This window comes from Rhinolophus hipposideros, assembly GCF_964194185.1.
Source record: "Rhinolophus hipposideros genome assembly, chromosome: 22".
Classification (NCBI taxonomy): domain Eukaryota; kingdom Metazoa; phylum Chordata; class Mammalia; order Chiroptera; family Rhinolophidae; genus Rhinolophus; species Rhinolophus hipposideros.
The window spans coordinates 25229458-25243062 of record NC_138068.1 but is presented as its reverse complement, the minus strand read 5'-3'; the positions used below and the strand labels follow the sequence as shown (position 1 = coordinate 25243062).

Here is a 13605-nt window from a genome sequence, read left to right as displayed (position 1 = left end):
CTCATGACATTGTATTAAGCACTGGTTTCTCAAGTATGACACTAAAAGTATAAGCAACTTAAAAAAAATAGATAAATGGGATAACACCAAATTTAAAAATTTTGTGCTTCAAAAGGAATCAGGAATGTGAAAAGACAACCCACAGAATGAAAGGAAAAGTTTTGCAAATCATATATCTGATAAGGGACTTGTATCTAGAATATATAAAGAACGGTTACAACTTAATAATAGACAAATAACCCAATAAAAATGAGCAAAAGACCCAAACAGACATTTCTCCAAAAAGATATACAAATGGCTAATAATTAGAACATGAAAATATGCTTGATATCGTTAGCTATCAGAGAAATGCAAACCAAAACCACAATAATGATGGTGAGAGCACGATGTCAAATTATAATGTTGTACACCTGAAATTTATATAATGTTAAAAAGTGTTGTTACTGCAATAAAAAATAACATGTAAATAAAACTAAAAAATACCACAATGAGACAGCACTCCTACCCATTAGGATGGTTATAATAAAAAAGATGGATAAACAGTATTGGCAAGGATGTGCAGAAATTGGAACTTGCATATGTTGTTGGTGGGAATGTAAATGGTGCAGGCACTTTAGAAAACAATTTGGAAAAAGAAAACAATTTGGAAGTCCCTCAGATGGTTAAAGGAGTTACTATACCACCTAGTAATTCCACTCCTAGTTGTATGCCCAAGAGAATTGAAAACATATCCACACAAAAACTTGTACATGAATGTTTATAGCAGCCTTAGCTAAAAAACAAAAAATGAAAAAAGTACCTATACATCAACTGATAAGTAGATAAGAAAGATGTGATATATCCATGCAATGGAATATTATCCAACCATAAAAAATGAAATTCTGGTACATGCTGCAACATGGATGAGAGTTACAAACATTATGTTAAATCATATACTCCTAAGTCAACCACAAAGGACCATATAGTGTATTGTTCTGTTTATATGAAAGATTCAGAATAGACAAATCCATAAAGATTAGTGTCTGCCCAAGGCTGTGATAGTTGGGGAGAAATGGGGGAATGACTGCTAAAAGGCATAGGGCTTCTTGTTGGGGTGAAGAAAATGTTCTAAAATTGATGGTGGTGGTGATAACACCACTTTGGGAACATAGCAAAAGAACTGTTTAAAAAAAAAAAAAAAGGTAATACCTAGCAACCATCGTAAGAATTGAAAACGTTGTTTTTGATAAATTTCATGGCTGTGACATCGCGTTTGTCCCAAGTCCAAACTCATAACTCCTGGTAAGTGAAAATCTTGAATGGATTGTGAACTTTGAACTTGCGGGTGTTAAAATATTGAACTCAATATCTGATGCAAAAAAAGATGAATTTCTCTTTTACATACAAAAAAGAGCTGTATTTCTAAGGCACGGTCTCCCTAAACAAATCCAGAGCTGATCTTATACGTTTTGGGAAGCCTTGCGTTCAAGGATTGGCGGTTTCACAAGCGAGAGCGTCCAGCGACCCACGGACTAGTAGCTACGTTAGTGTGGTCACTGTTGTAAGGTAATTGAGGACCAGATAACTTTCGGAAGCCTGGTCCCCCGAGTGACGCACTTGCTGATTGGCTGTTGTCTAGAAGCATGGAGCTGTCAATGATTGGCTGATTTTCAGAAGCTTGAGGCTGTAAATGATGTATTAACTTTTGAAAGCCTAGTTACCGGAGTGAAGCTGTTGTTGACTGGCTAATTTTCAGAAGCATAGGAGTGAGGCTGTCGCTGATTGGCTGACTTTCTGTGTACCGATGTGAAGTTCTCTCTGAATAATGGTGGTTGCTTGTTCATGACTTTGAACTTGAGCCGAAAGTCTTTTCATTTCTTGACTATGAAAAATACTTTTAATTTCTAGTGCCTTCTTTTGGTCTTCCGTCCGCTAAACCTGCTGGAGGCACCATAGGAATTGCCTATATCTTTTATTTGTGGAAGTAGGATTTTCAGCTAGTGTTGCCATTTAAGTGATTTAAGCGCCAATTACCTTGGAAAAATAGCTCTGATCGTTTTTGTGATTACAAAAAGATGAATACAAGACATCTAAGGCATATTGACAAATACAGGACGCAGGACGAAATCATATACAGGACGCCTGACAAGCCTATTAACGAGGTATTTCCTCCGTTTTACACACGAAAAGACCGAAGCTCGGCGGGATTAATTTTTTTGTATATGGCCCTGCAGTGGAAACGCGTCGAGCCAAGATCTGAACGGAAAAGTGCAGAGATCCTCTGAGACCCGATAAGTCCCTAACTTCCAAACCCTGCGCATGGCTGGGCGCGCACTGCTAACCTGAGATCGGCTAGGTCGGCTGGATGTTTGAAGGGAGGATGCACAATTGAATAGCAGCGGGTTTCTTAACAGTGGGAGGCACCCGCCTGGGAGACCGCGGGAAGCGAGCAGGGCACTAAGGAGGTGCTCAGGTCCCGGCGTTGTCCTGGGACACTGTTGCCGCAGCGGAAGGCTTTGCTGGAGGCCGAAGCCGGTTCAACGGGGCGGGACAGATCGAGGCCCCGCCCCCGGGCGCGTCCGTGTGCGTGGCTGGGGGCGAGATAGAGAGTCCCACTCGGCGATGCGGGACCTGAGGACAGGGCAGAGTGGCGGCGTGATTAGCCCTCGCCCCGAGGACCGGCACTCCCGGCGTTCTGCCCAGCCGCCACGCAGCTGCAGGAGGGCGCGGCCCTGCGTCCGTCGCCCCTCCCCACATCCCCGCCAGTCACGACGCCCCCATCCTAGCTCCTTGCGCGCGTCCGACTCCGCCCCCGCCCCCGACGTGCCCCCGCGCGCCGCGCCCTCCGCCCACCCGACCCTCCCCGCCGCCCCGCCCGGCAGCAGTGGCCCTGTAACCGCCCCACGGGCCTGTGCGACCCTTGCAGCTGCACGGTTCTCCCCCGGCGGCCGCCACCATGGATGTGTACCCTCCGCACCGGCTGGGGCTGCCCCGCGCGCGGTTCCCCGGCGGCCCCGGCCGCGGGTCGCCCTCCGTCAGGTACGCGGGGCCGAGGCTGCAGAGGGGCGGGCGGCCGGGCCGGGGGTTGTGGGCTGTTGGGGTCCCGCGACGCCTCCCGCCGCAGGGCGTGGCCCGACATGGCTTCCGTGCGGATGGTTTTTCCCTAAACGGCTCCCTGAGGAACGTTTTCCCGGGAACGGCGCCCTGTGTAGAGATTCTCACGGCGGCTCCCTTGTGAAGACCCCCTACTGTGACATCCCCCCCGAGAACGTGTCCCCAGGAAGGAGTCCCCTGTAGGGAATCTCCATAGTGGTTTCTCTATGGAGAGCTCACTTCCCAACCCCGTAGATTATTGCCTCCAGTAACGGCCGTATAATCCCCCACAATAGCTCCCCTGTATAGAACCTCCAAATGGGTTTTCCTAGAAACGGCTCATCTATCATGCCCCCCCATCGTGAGTCTCTAGAGCCTTTCCCCTTGACCGAGACGTCCCTACAGAGCACCCCCCTCCCGTCCCTACCTGCACACGAACACTGACAGCATGTTCCCTGTCGCTCATTTCCCACCTCCCCCCGCCCCAGCCTGCAGCGCAACGCGCCTGCACAATGGGGAGCTCAGGTTAGGGGCAGCTGTAGGTCGTTAGGGGCGCAGGAGGGAAAACTAACCGGATGGGTAGGGGAAAGAAGCCCAGAATCTTCGAAAGCGGCGGACCCCAGCACCCTGAGCCTAGGGACAGAGCCCCCGGGTGCCTCGGTGTGGGGAGGGTGATTTTGGGGAGGGTCCCGGAGAGTCCCCGCCCCCTTTCAGTAAAGGAAGATCCGTTTTCGTTTTCTGCTTCTTGTGCCTTTGGGGCTGACCTTGATAGTCTGGGCATTGTTTGTGATGTAGCTGGTATGGCCGCTTGCGGATTGTGGAGGTTGGAATGACAGGGGTTTCGGCAGAGACCATTGAGAGGGAGGGAGGGAGAGAGAAAGAAATGGGCTTTGGTACTGCTCAACTGCCGTTAAACCAGAAAAGGGTTTTTGCTTTGCTTTTTCTCTGTCTTAGCCACTTAGCAAAGCATATACGGCATTCCGTTGAAAAGAGATTGTCAACTTCTGTTAGAACAGCTTTTCCTCTATCCTTCTTATGGGACTTAAGGCATTGTATGTTTTTTGTTTTTGTTTTGTTTTAATGAAACCAAATTCATGGAGAGTAAGAACTAAACCTTAGAATCCTGTTTCTCTCTTACTTCCTGGCATTCCTTCCCCCACTGCAGCAACTAATGCATGTTTGTTGAATGAATAAAGGATAGGGAGGAGGTGAGGCATGGTTGCATTTGAGATTCCTAATTTGCTTCTCATTTGGCAGGTGACATTGTCTGAATTCCTGCTCTGCCCTTCAGTGGAATTCCTTGTGGACTTTATAGTTCCAAGTGTTTAGCTGCTTGTGGTAACCATCTCCAATCCATCCAAACGTCCTCACATTTCTGGCAGCCAATTTCACTGTTAGAAAGTATTTGAACTTTGTAAAGAATAGAAACTGCACAGAATATTTTAGAACTTGGAGCAGCCATCCTTTAAATCTAGGCTCTGTGTAGACTTGGGGTTCATCCCAGATCATCTTGAGCTTAGGAATCTTGAGTCTTTGAGATTTGTAGGGGAAAAAAGAGCTTCCCAGTAAAATCTCTCTCTAAAATAACTGCTCTTTCTAGTAACATGATAGTGTGCAGCTTTTTTTAAGCAGTGTTTTTATGTTAGAAAGATAAATATTGGCTAACTTTATTAATCATATTCAAATTCTGAATCTTCAATCAACACTAACTTGTTAGTCTTCAGACAAGGGGTAGTGCAAGGAACCCCAAGGACTGGCTGTTTATTGTGCCTTTGGTAAAGAAATTTGGTGAAGCTTCCCCTCCTTTCCCCACATACTTTTCTTACCCATTCAAGCCTTTCCCTGACTTTTGACATTGACCCTTTCTAGCAGGTTTGCGCTCAGCACTTTTCTGTCACCATCTTGGCTGCTTTGTTGCACTCTGACTCCTGAGTGATGAAGGAGGCAGGCCTAACTGGTGAAGTTACATTCCTAAAGACCCATGGGTAGTATTTTGCAAGTGTTTGGATTAGCAGTGGTGTTCATTAGCAGTGGGAAATAAAGATCAGGTGTGAAAATCTTGTTGCTTAGAAGCTTCTTTTTAAGGCTATGTTAGTCATTAGTGCTGTCCATCAAATATTTGTGGTTTCTGTCTCCAGGGCATTAGGCACAGTTGTACTTGAAGTTGGGTATGACCTTGTGAGTTGCTTTAGGTCAGTGAAATGTGTGCAGGAATGATGTGTATATTTTTTGGTGTGTAAGTTACCATTCTCTTTCCCTCTTATGTGGTGACTGTTGGTGCTTCAGATGGTGGCTGGTCCATCAGTCTGGGACCCAGACAGAGCAAGCTTCCAGGTGACCTATGTTTGACATGGAGAGTGAGCAACAACCTTTGTTGTTTCAAGCCACTGAGGTTTTGGAGTTATTATCAAGTAACCATCCTGACTTGTACTAAGGAACCAGTGAAAGTAGCTGAAATATGCTTTCCTACTTCAGAATCTTTTTCTCCAGAGGGATCTGATCCTGCTCAGGATTTTTTTTTTAAGTTTAAATTTCACTACCTTCTTATGTAGTCCAACTTACACTGTGCTAACTGTTGTGGATTCAAACATATAAGGAAGGCCCCTGTCCTCAAAGAGCTCCTTTGTAAGTAGAAAGGGAGAAAAATCGTAGAAATCGTAACACAGAGTGGTGAGAAATAAGTACTGAGGAAGAAATAGGGCTGAAGGAACAATAGAGTAAGAGGGCATAGTCGATTTTGGGCTCAGCTGTTTGGAAGAATGGAGTTGGCATTTACTGATTTGGGAACACTGGAATAAGAGCAGGTTTGTGGAGAAAATAGAGCTCTATTTTGGCCTTGTCCACTTTGAGTTGCCTAATACATATCCAAGTGGAGATAGCGGACAGGCAGTTGGATGTTATATTAGTCTGGAGTTCAGGAGAGATTGGGACTAGCAATACCATCCATACGCTGACAACTCCCAAATTTGTATTTAATGCTGTGAGACTAGTTAGAGATCCAGAGAGTAAATGGAGGTAGAGAAGAGGACCAACCTCCAAGCCCTAAGATATCCCATGTAGAAAAAAGACAAGTGTAGCAACGTCTTCCAAGGCAGGGCATCAGGAAAATTTTGAGCACTATAAAGACAAAATATCTACAAATCACACAGATAGGGTCAGGAATCATAGGATTGTAGCAAGATTGGAAACTAGAAGATAATGGAGCAAGCAGTGCCTTCTGAAGGAAGATAGATTCCCACCCAGAATTCTGTATCTAACCAGACTCTCAGGCAGGTGTGAGGGAAGAATAAAGGTATTTCACATGCAAGGTCTAAGTTTGACTTCCCATACACCTTTTATTGAGAAACCGCTGGAGAATGTGCTGTAGCAAAACAGCCTGATTAAATAACTCCTATGCTGTGGTTCCTCTATACTTTGTTAAGAGACTCATAAGGAAGGACCTTCTTTGCTACCCCGGAAATTACCAGAGCTGGGACCATTTTTTACTGCCATTTCCCACAGGTCTTGCCCTAGTGCTTAGATCACTGTCTGGCACATAGTCAGCACTTACTAAATATGACTGCGGTTGGTAGCCATTATGACATACTGCTTGCAGTAAAATATTTATTGAATTAATAGAGAATAATTTCAGATGAGGCTGTGGGCTATGTTAAATTTCATGGGTGTTCAGAGAATGAAGAATCACAGTTGTGAACTAGATGGTGAGAAGGTGGTTCACCATAGTGATGTCCTGCAGAGATCACTTAAGTAAAGCCTCCTAGAGGCAGGTTGTCTCTGCGGGCGATGTTTATTGGCTCATTGCCAATACCCGTGGTTCTCTTGGTTTTACAGATCGGCAGAAGTAATATTGCTGTTGTAATACAGATGGTCCTTGCCTTAAGAAAATTCAAAACACAAAGCAAGACTATGACCTGGTAGGTCTGGGACATATGTGAAGTTTCATGTCCAGTGCACTTGTTTAGATGCTGGCCAGGGAGGCTTGGTATGGTACCTGTAGGAGGAAAAAGTGATTGCTTAGGTAAGCTTTTCTGGCCTTGTTTCTGGCCTAAGGGTCTAAGTATCTGACTTTTCACTCCTGTCTGGGATGACCGCATACTGAGGACTCTTATTTAATATTTGTGGCGTTAAGAGTACATAGTATGTTGACAGTGTTGCCTCGCTCTTGGCCTCTTCTCTGGTGTTCTCACTTTTTGAGAGGGGGAGTGAGTGAGATGCAGATGCCCTCAAGAGGGAACACAGCTTAAATTATTTGGGGGGGGGGTTGTTTTGTTTTTTTTGCTCTGAAATTTAAAAAAAAAAAAGTAGAAAATGCCGTTTGCAACTTGGGTATTTAAAACTGTTATATGTGATTTTGAGACCTATTTTGAGGAAAAGTCAGCTCTCTTGTCATGTTTTGTGTTTCCAACTTCTATTTTAAAATAATTTTAGATTTACAGATGAGTTGCAAATATAGGCTTCACCCACTTTCCTTTAAAGTTAGTATCTTACGTATCACCATGGTGCGTTTGTCAAAATGAAGGAATTGATATTGGTATGTTACTTTAGTTTCCTTAATAAACTTTGTTTACTTGGAGTTTAGTACTCCAGACTTTATTTGGATTTCACTGGTTTTTCCACTAATATCCTTTTTCTATTCCAAAATCCAATCCAGGATTCCACATTGCATTTAGGTTTGGCATGCTTTTAACAGTCAAAGTGAGGGAAAGTAATTGTGTATGCTTTTTGTGAAACTGACTTTACAAAGAGCAGATTGTGTGAGGAAATGTTCCGAGAAGCTAGAGGAAAGGAAGCAAATGGAAAATAAGATGCTATACTAGAATATAGTTAACAGACTTTCAAATAGCATTTTCTGTTTGTGGTGGTGAGCATTTTCTGAAGTTCTGGAACTTTTTTTGTAGAGTGTCTTGTATATCCCAGTTTGTAGAGTGTCTTATATGCCCCAATTTGTGAAACGTGTAGGCGTGAATTGCAATTGGGCATGAGTTTTAACCATTTTAGATAAGGTGGCCTATCGGGAACTACATTTGGCAAATGGTAAAAGACACTTAACAATAATGACTTAACTTTGGGGTTATTCTCTCTTGCAAAAGATGTCTGTCTAGAGGAGGGCAGGCGAGTCCTGGTATAAAGTCATCAGGGAACGAGGCCTCTTCTGTGTTTGTATTGTGCTATCCTGAGCATATGGATTTCATTTTCTCCATAGCTTTATGGTCACAAAATGGCTGTAGGACCTCCAGCTATCTTGTCTGTCAGGCAGGAAAGGGAAAAAGAGCAGACAGCTCCTGGTTGAGTCAGTTCCTTCCCTTCGGAGAGCTTCCTCAGTAGCTTCCACCTGGTGTGGCTTCTGCGTGTCTCATTGGTAAGCTCCAGCAGCAAAGGAGCTGGGCCTATTGCCCCAAATAAAATTAGGGTACTATCAGTAAAAAAAAGGGAGAGAATACATATGAATTAGGCAACTTCATCTGTAACATAGAAATGGTAGTTATATTGTTTAGGATTACTAATGGCTACATGAAAGTACGGGGAGAAAATTAAAGTCATTGACTAGTTAAGTGTTACCAACACGTTTCTCAGTTATACCGTCCGTGTGCGTCTGTGTGCGCGCCCTCGGTTTCAGTCACTTTGTGATCAGTGGTTAACCATGTGTTGGCCGTGACAGTAGTAACGTTGGCTTTGTTTTTTCCATTGCAAGTGGCTCCAGCAAAGACATCAGTGAGAAATAACATGTATTTGCCTTGTCACATGTCTTGCCTTCTTGCTTTTCTTTCAAGTTTCTAGTTTTGCAAAGGGAGTAAATAACAGCCATTTTAATGCAGGCTAGGTTTCTTGAACCCTGAGTAGTTCTACAGTAGTTACAGTAGCTTCTTGTAATGAGTACCTGAAGTCCCAATTAATGCTATGATGGCTTGTGTTGCTCCTTTTGTTGATTTCCCGCCTCACCCCCAGTATTATGTTATGAAAATATTCATAATTACAGAAAATTTGAAAGAATTGTTCAGTGAACATTCATGTATATTCATACCTAGCTTCTATGCTTAATATATTTGCCTTATTATACATCCATCCATCTGTCGTCCAATTATCCAGCCTATATTTTGATGCTTTTCAAAGTAAGCTGTAGACATCAGTATACTTCAATCCTAAACATTTCCTGGGATTGATTATGTATTAAGAATGCTTTCTGTTCCAAGTGACAGAAACCCAATTCAAAGGATTTAAATTAAAAAAGGGACAGAATGTATTGGCTTACTTGGCTAGAAGGAATAGTCGGGGAGATAGACGTGTAGGAAGAGCTGCAAAGTTGGGGCTTCAGGGATTAGAACGAAGACTCTGCTATCAGCATAGTTACTTTTATTCATACAGCCTCAAAACCGGATTCTTCCTGCACTGTGACCCTACAGGCCATTTGTCTTGTATCTCTAAAACAGGAAATCCTGGAAAGAACTCCAGTGGGCCTGGCTTGCTCCTGGGTAAGTCACGATTGTATGCTGTGGCTGAGAAGGGACACAGTGTATATTACCAGCAGACATAGAAATGGAAAGCATGTCGAATAAAGTATATTCAGGCGGATCTCAGGAATATTGCGAATTATGTTGCAGATCACCACAATAAAGCGAGTATCGCAATAAAGTGAGTCATGATCATTTTGCTGGTGGAGGGTCTTGCCTTCAAAACACAACATCTGGGGGCCGGCCCGGTGGCGCAGGCGGTTAGAGCTCCGTGCTCCTAACTCCGAAGGCTGCTGGTTCGATTCCCACATGGGCCAGTGGGCTCTCAAAAAAATAAATAAATAAATAAAATAAAATAAAAGAAAAGAAAAGAAAAGAAAAGAAATGCAACCATAAAAAAAAACAAAAAAACAAAAAAAACAAAAAAACAAAACACAACATCTGTGAAGCACAATAAAGTGAAGTGCAATAAAACAAGGTATGTCTGTACCTCAGAAAGCTTTCCTACTCATTCTCTGAGGATGACATAATCCTGGTATTTGACTAGGAGAGCACGAAGGGGAACTACAAATGCAAAAACCCTAAATAAAATAATAACATGTTGAATCGAGGAGTATGGTAAAAACAGCTTTATATGCAAGTAGAATTTGTCCCAGAAATGCAAGAAATGCATCATTAGGAAATTTATTAATGAAATTAACAGACTATTAGATGACCCCCAAAAATGTTCTTAAAATGTAACATTCACGGGAGCGCCTTTTTAGTTGCTAGATGGGGGTGCTGCCCAATTCATGAATTGCTTAATAAAGCCAATTCTTCAAATTAAAAAAAAAAAAAAAGTAACATTTATTCCTGATTTAAACCAGCTAAAATAATGTTTCAGCTAATAAGATAAGCCAAAAAACTGTCATCTATTGCCTGTATTATTGCAGTAGACTCTTAATTGGTCTTCCAGGTTTAACTCTGGTTCCCCTTCGGTCTGTTTTCAGTAGAGCAGATAGAGTGATCTTATTAAAATGTAAGTCATCTCATATAAATCATCCCTTTTTTCAAAACACTCCAGATAAAAGCTCAGATCATCAGCTATCAGACTGCTAATCTGGCCCCTCCCCCCTCTCTTCATCGCCTACTACTGTCTCCCTCACTTAATCTGCTCCAGCCGCACAGGTTTTAGGGGACCCCTGCTTCAAGGCCTGTGCATTTGCTGTGTAGTTTGCTCTTGCACTTCCCTGTAGGCATTTATGCAAATGTCCTCTTGGTGATGCCCTTCCTGATCTCTTTAAAACTGCAATCTACCCTCCTCTTAGGACTCACAGCCCTCCATGTATCACCACATGGCAAATTATTTTAATATGTCTCTCCTTTCTCCACCTTGGCCACCATCCACCAATTAAAATATAAGTTCTGGGATTGTTTTTGTCCCAAGGATTTTCCCCTTTTGTTCATTGTTAAATCCCCAGGGCTCTGAACAAATAGTACCTTGCACATAGTAAGTGCTCAGTTAAAACTTGATGAATTAATGAGTTGGAATTAAAGCTGTAAATATCAAAAAGGCAGAGATAAAAATGCTATGATTTACTACTTGGAAAATGCTGCCAATAGACAAAACTATTAGAACTGGTAAGAATTTAGCAAGTTGTTTGAAAAATATAATGGACTTAAGATGACATTCAAAATGGGAACAAAAACTATGAAATACCTATGACTAACCTAATAAGGAATGTGTAAGACCTATGTAAATAAAAATATAAAATTTGACAGAAGGGTATAGACAGAAAGGAATGAATGGAGAGACATGTTCCTGAGTGGGGAGCTCAGTACTGTCCACATTCAATATGATCGTAATACAGTGTCAACTGGAATTTTTATGGAACTCGACAAGCTGATTTTGCACTTCATCCTAAAGAGAAAATGTTCAATAAAAGCCATGGGATCTTTGAAACAATGATAGAAGGACTTGCCCTATCAGATATTAATATCAAAAATAATCCGTCTACCAGAAAGCTCAAGAGATAATATTAATACGGTAAAGCTCTGATTATTTTTTAAGTGTACTATTTCTGTGAGAATAGATAAATGTATCAAATAAAGATAAAAACAATAGATCCAGCTATATATGGCAATTTAGCATATGCTAAAAGTGGCATTCCACATCAGAGGATTAAAAGGATTAATATGCGGTCTTGGGACAATCATTTATCTTTTGGGAGGGAAAATACAGTTAGATTCCTGCTTCACAAAGGTAAAAAGTTCCAGAGGAGCAAAGAGCTAAATGTTTAACATACACATCACATATAATTAAAATGAAATAATTAGCATTTTATTATTATTTATAATAATACTGAGTGGGAGAAAGACACAAAGGAAGACAGGAAAACCCCTAAGCTTAAAAAGTAAAAGTAAAGATAGACAGGGATGGCCGGTTAGCTCAGTTGGTTAGAGCACGGTGCTGATAACACCAAGGTTGTTGGTTCAATCCTCCCTAAAAAAAAAAAAAAAAAAAAAAAAAAAAGTAAAGATAGACTTAATACTATAAAACTTAAATTTATGCCTGAAAAAGATACTGTAAACAAAGTCTAGAAGTTTTAAGAAAATATTTGTAACATATGGCCAAAATAACTTAAAATATGATAGACTGTATAAATTACCCAGAAAAAAAGCCTCAAATGACCAAATAGGAAATGGGCAAAGAAGATGAATATGTATTCATGGGAAAAGAAATATCGATGATCAATAAACATTTGACAACCTCCCTAGTGATTAGGGAAATTTGATAACAATGAAAATTCTGACCGTTTAGTTTCAGGGGTGTCTAAACTGCAGCCCGCAGGCCAACTGCGGGCCTTGATCCATTGTAATTGGCCCGCAGCAAATTCCAAAAATATATTTAGTTTACTTAAATAAACCAGGTGAGGCAATACGTACTTCACCTCGAATGAGTGGCCCGGCTGTTTGTATATTTTACCACATATGGCCCTTGGTGAAAACCATTGAAAAAAGTTTGGACACCCCTGATTTAGATTAACATTAACACAATTTTCATGGTTCAGAAAATTGTGGGGAAACACGTACTCTGGGAAATTGTAGGTGAATGTTTTCAGAAAACAATTTGTCAAGATCTATCAAAATTTAAAATGCAGATAATTCTTAACCTGGTAATGCTGATTTTAGGTCTCTACCTTCCAGAAATGTTTGTACTTGCGCCAGAGGTGGATGTATAAGGTTGCCCGTTGAAGCATTTTTTCTTATTGCAAAATAGTAAAAATCCTGAATGTTCAATATAGTGGCTGATTAAATAAAAAGAAAAGAATACAGTATAGCAGTTTTTAAAATGAGATTGAGTTCCACGTACTAATTTGGAAAGATCTTCAGGTACGTATGTTAAGTGAAAAGAGCATGTTGCAGAATAGTTAGTTACATACCTCCTGATCATGATATTATGTATGAACAACCCCCCAAAAAAACTCACCCTAACTGTATATTACTGAGAGATTCACACTAAATTGTTCATAGCCTTTTTCTGTGGTGAATCAGATTGGTATGAGAATTCACTTTGTAAAACATTCAAAACACAGAGTGTATAGAATATAAGGTGAATATATTCATGTTTTAATTAGTGAATTTTGAAAATCAAAAGGTTAGCATAAATTATGGAGGAAAAACAAGCAAAAATAAAATTTTCAATCTTTTTTTTCATTTCCAGGGAACCAGAATAATTAAATACAAACAAATGAGAAAATATACCGGGCTACCTATACAGTAATTGTTGTAAAAGCAGTGAACAATGAACTATTACATATAAATCCAGAAGGTGGGAGGAACAGAGATGATTGTTTAGAATTTAAAAATATCGTGTCTAACTTCATTGTCAAGAAATCAGTGAGGTGTATCAGAAAGAAAAAGTTCAGACTCGGTACTTGTTCGCTCAGGTTTGTTGCTATTAATCTTTACTCAGCCTTGTGATCGTGGGCAAACTGCTTCTGTTTAGGTCTTAGTTTCTTCCCCTTTTCATCTGCCTAGATTCTGAGTCTGAATACAAGGAAAGTTAAAAATATAGTATACAAGCAGCATATGTAACATACAC

General features: G+C 41.3%; 1 protein-coding gene across 1 annotated transcript in view; it reads left to right on the top strand.

Annotated features, from left to right (window-relative positions):
* Window positions 1–2572: 2572 nt before the first annotated feature.
* DNAAF9 (dynein axonemal assembly factor 9) overlaps window positions 2573–13605 on the top strand; it is a 117434-nt gene continuing 106401 nt past the window's right edge. Inside the window, exon 1 of the mRNA XM_081034652.1 lies at window positions 2573–3018. Coding sequence (XP_080890778.1) covers window positions 2936–3018 — 83 coding nt within the window. The 5' untranslated portion in view covers window positions 2573–2935. The remainder of the gene's footprint in view (window positions 3019–13605) is intronic.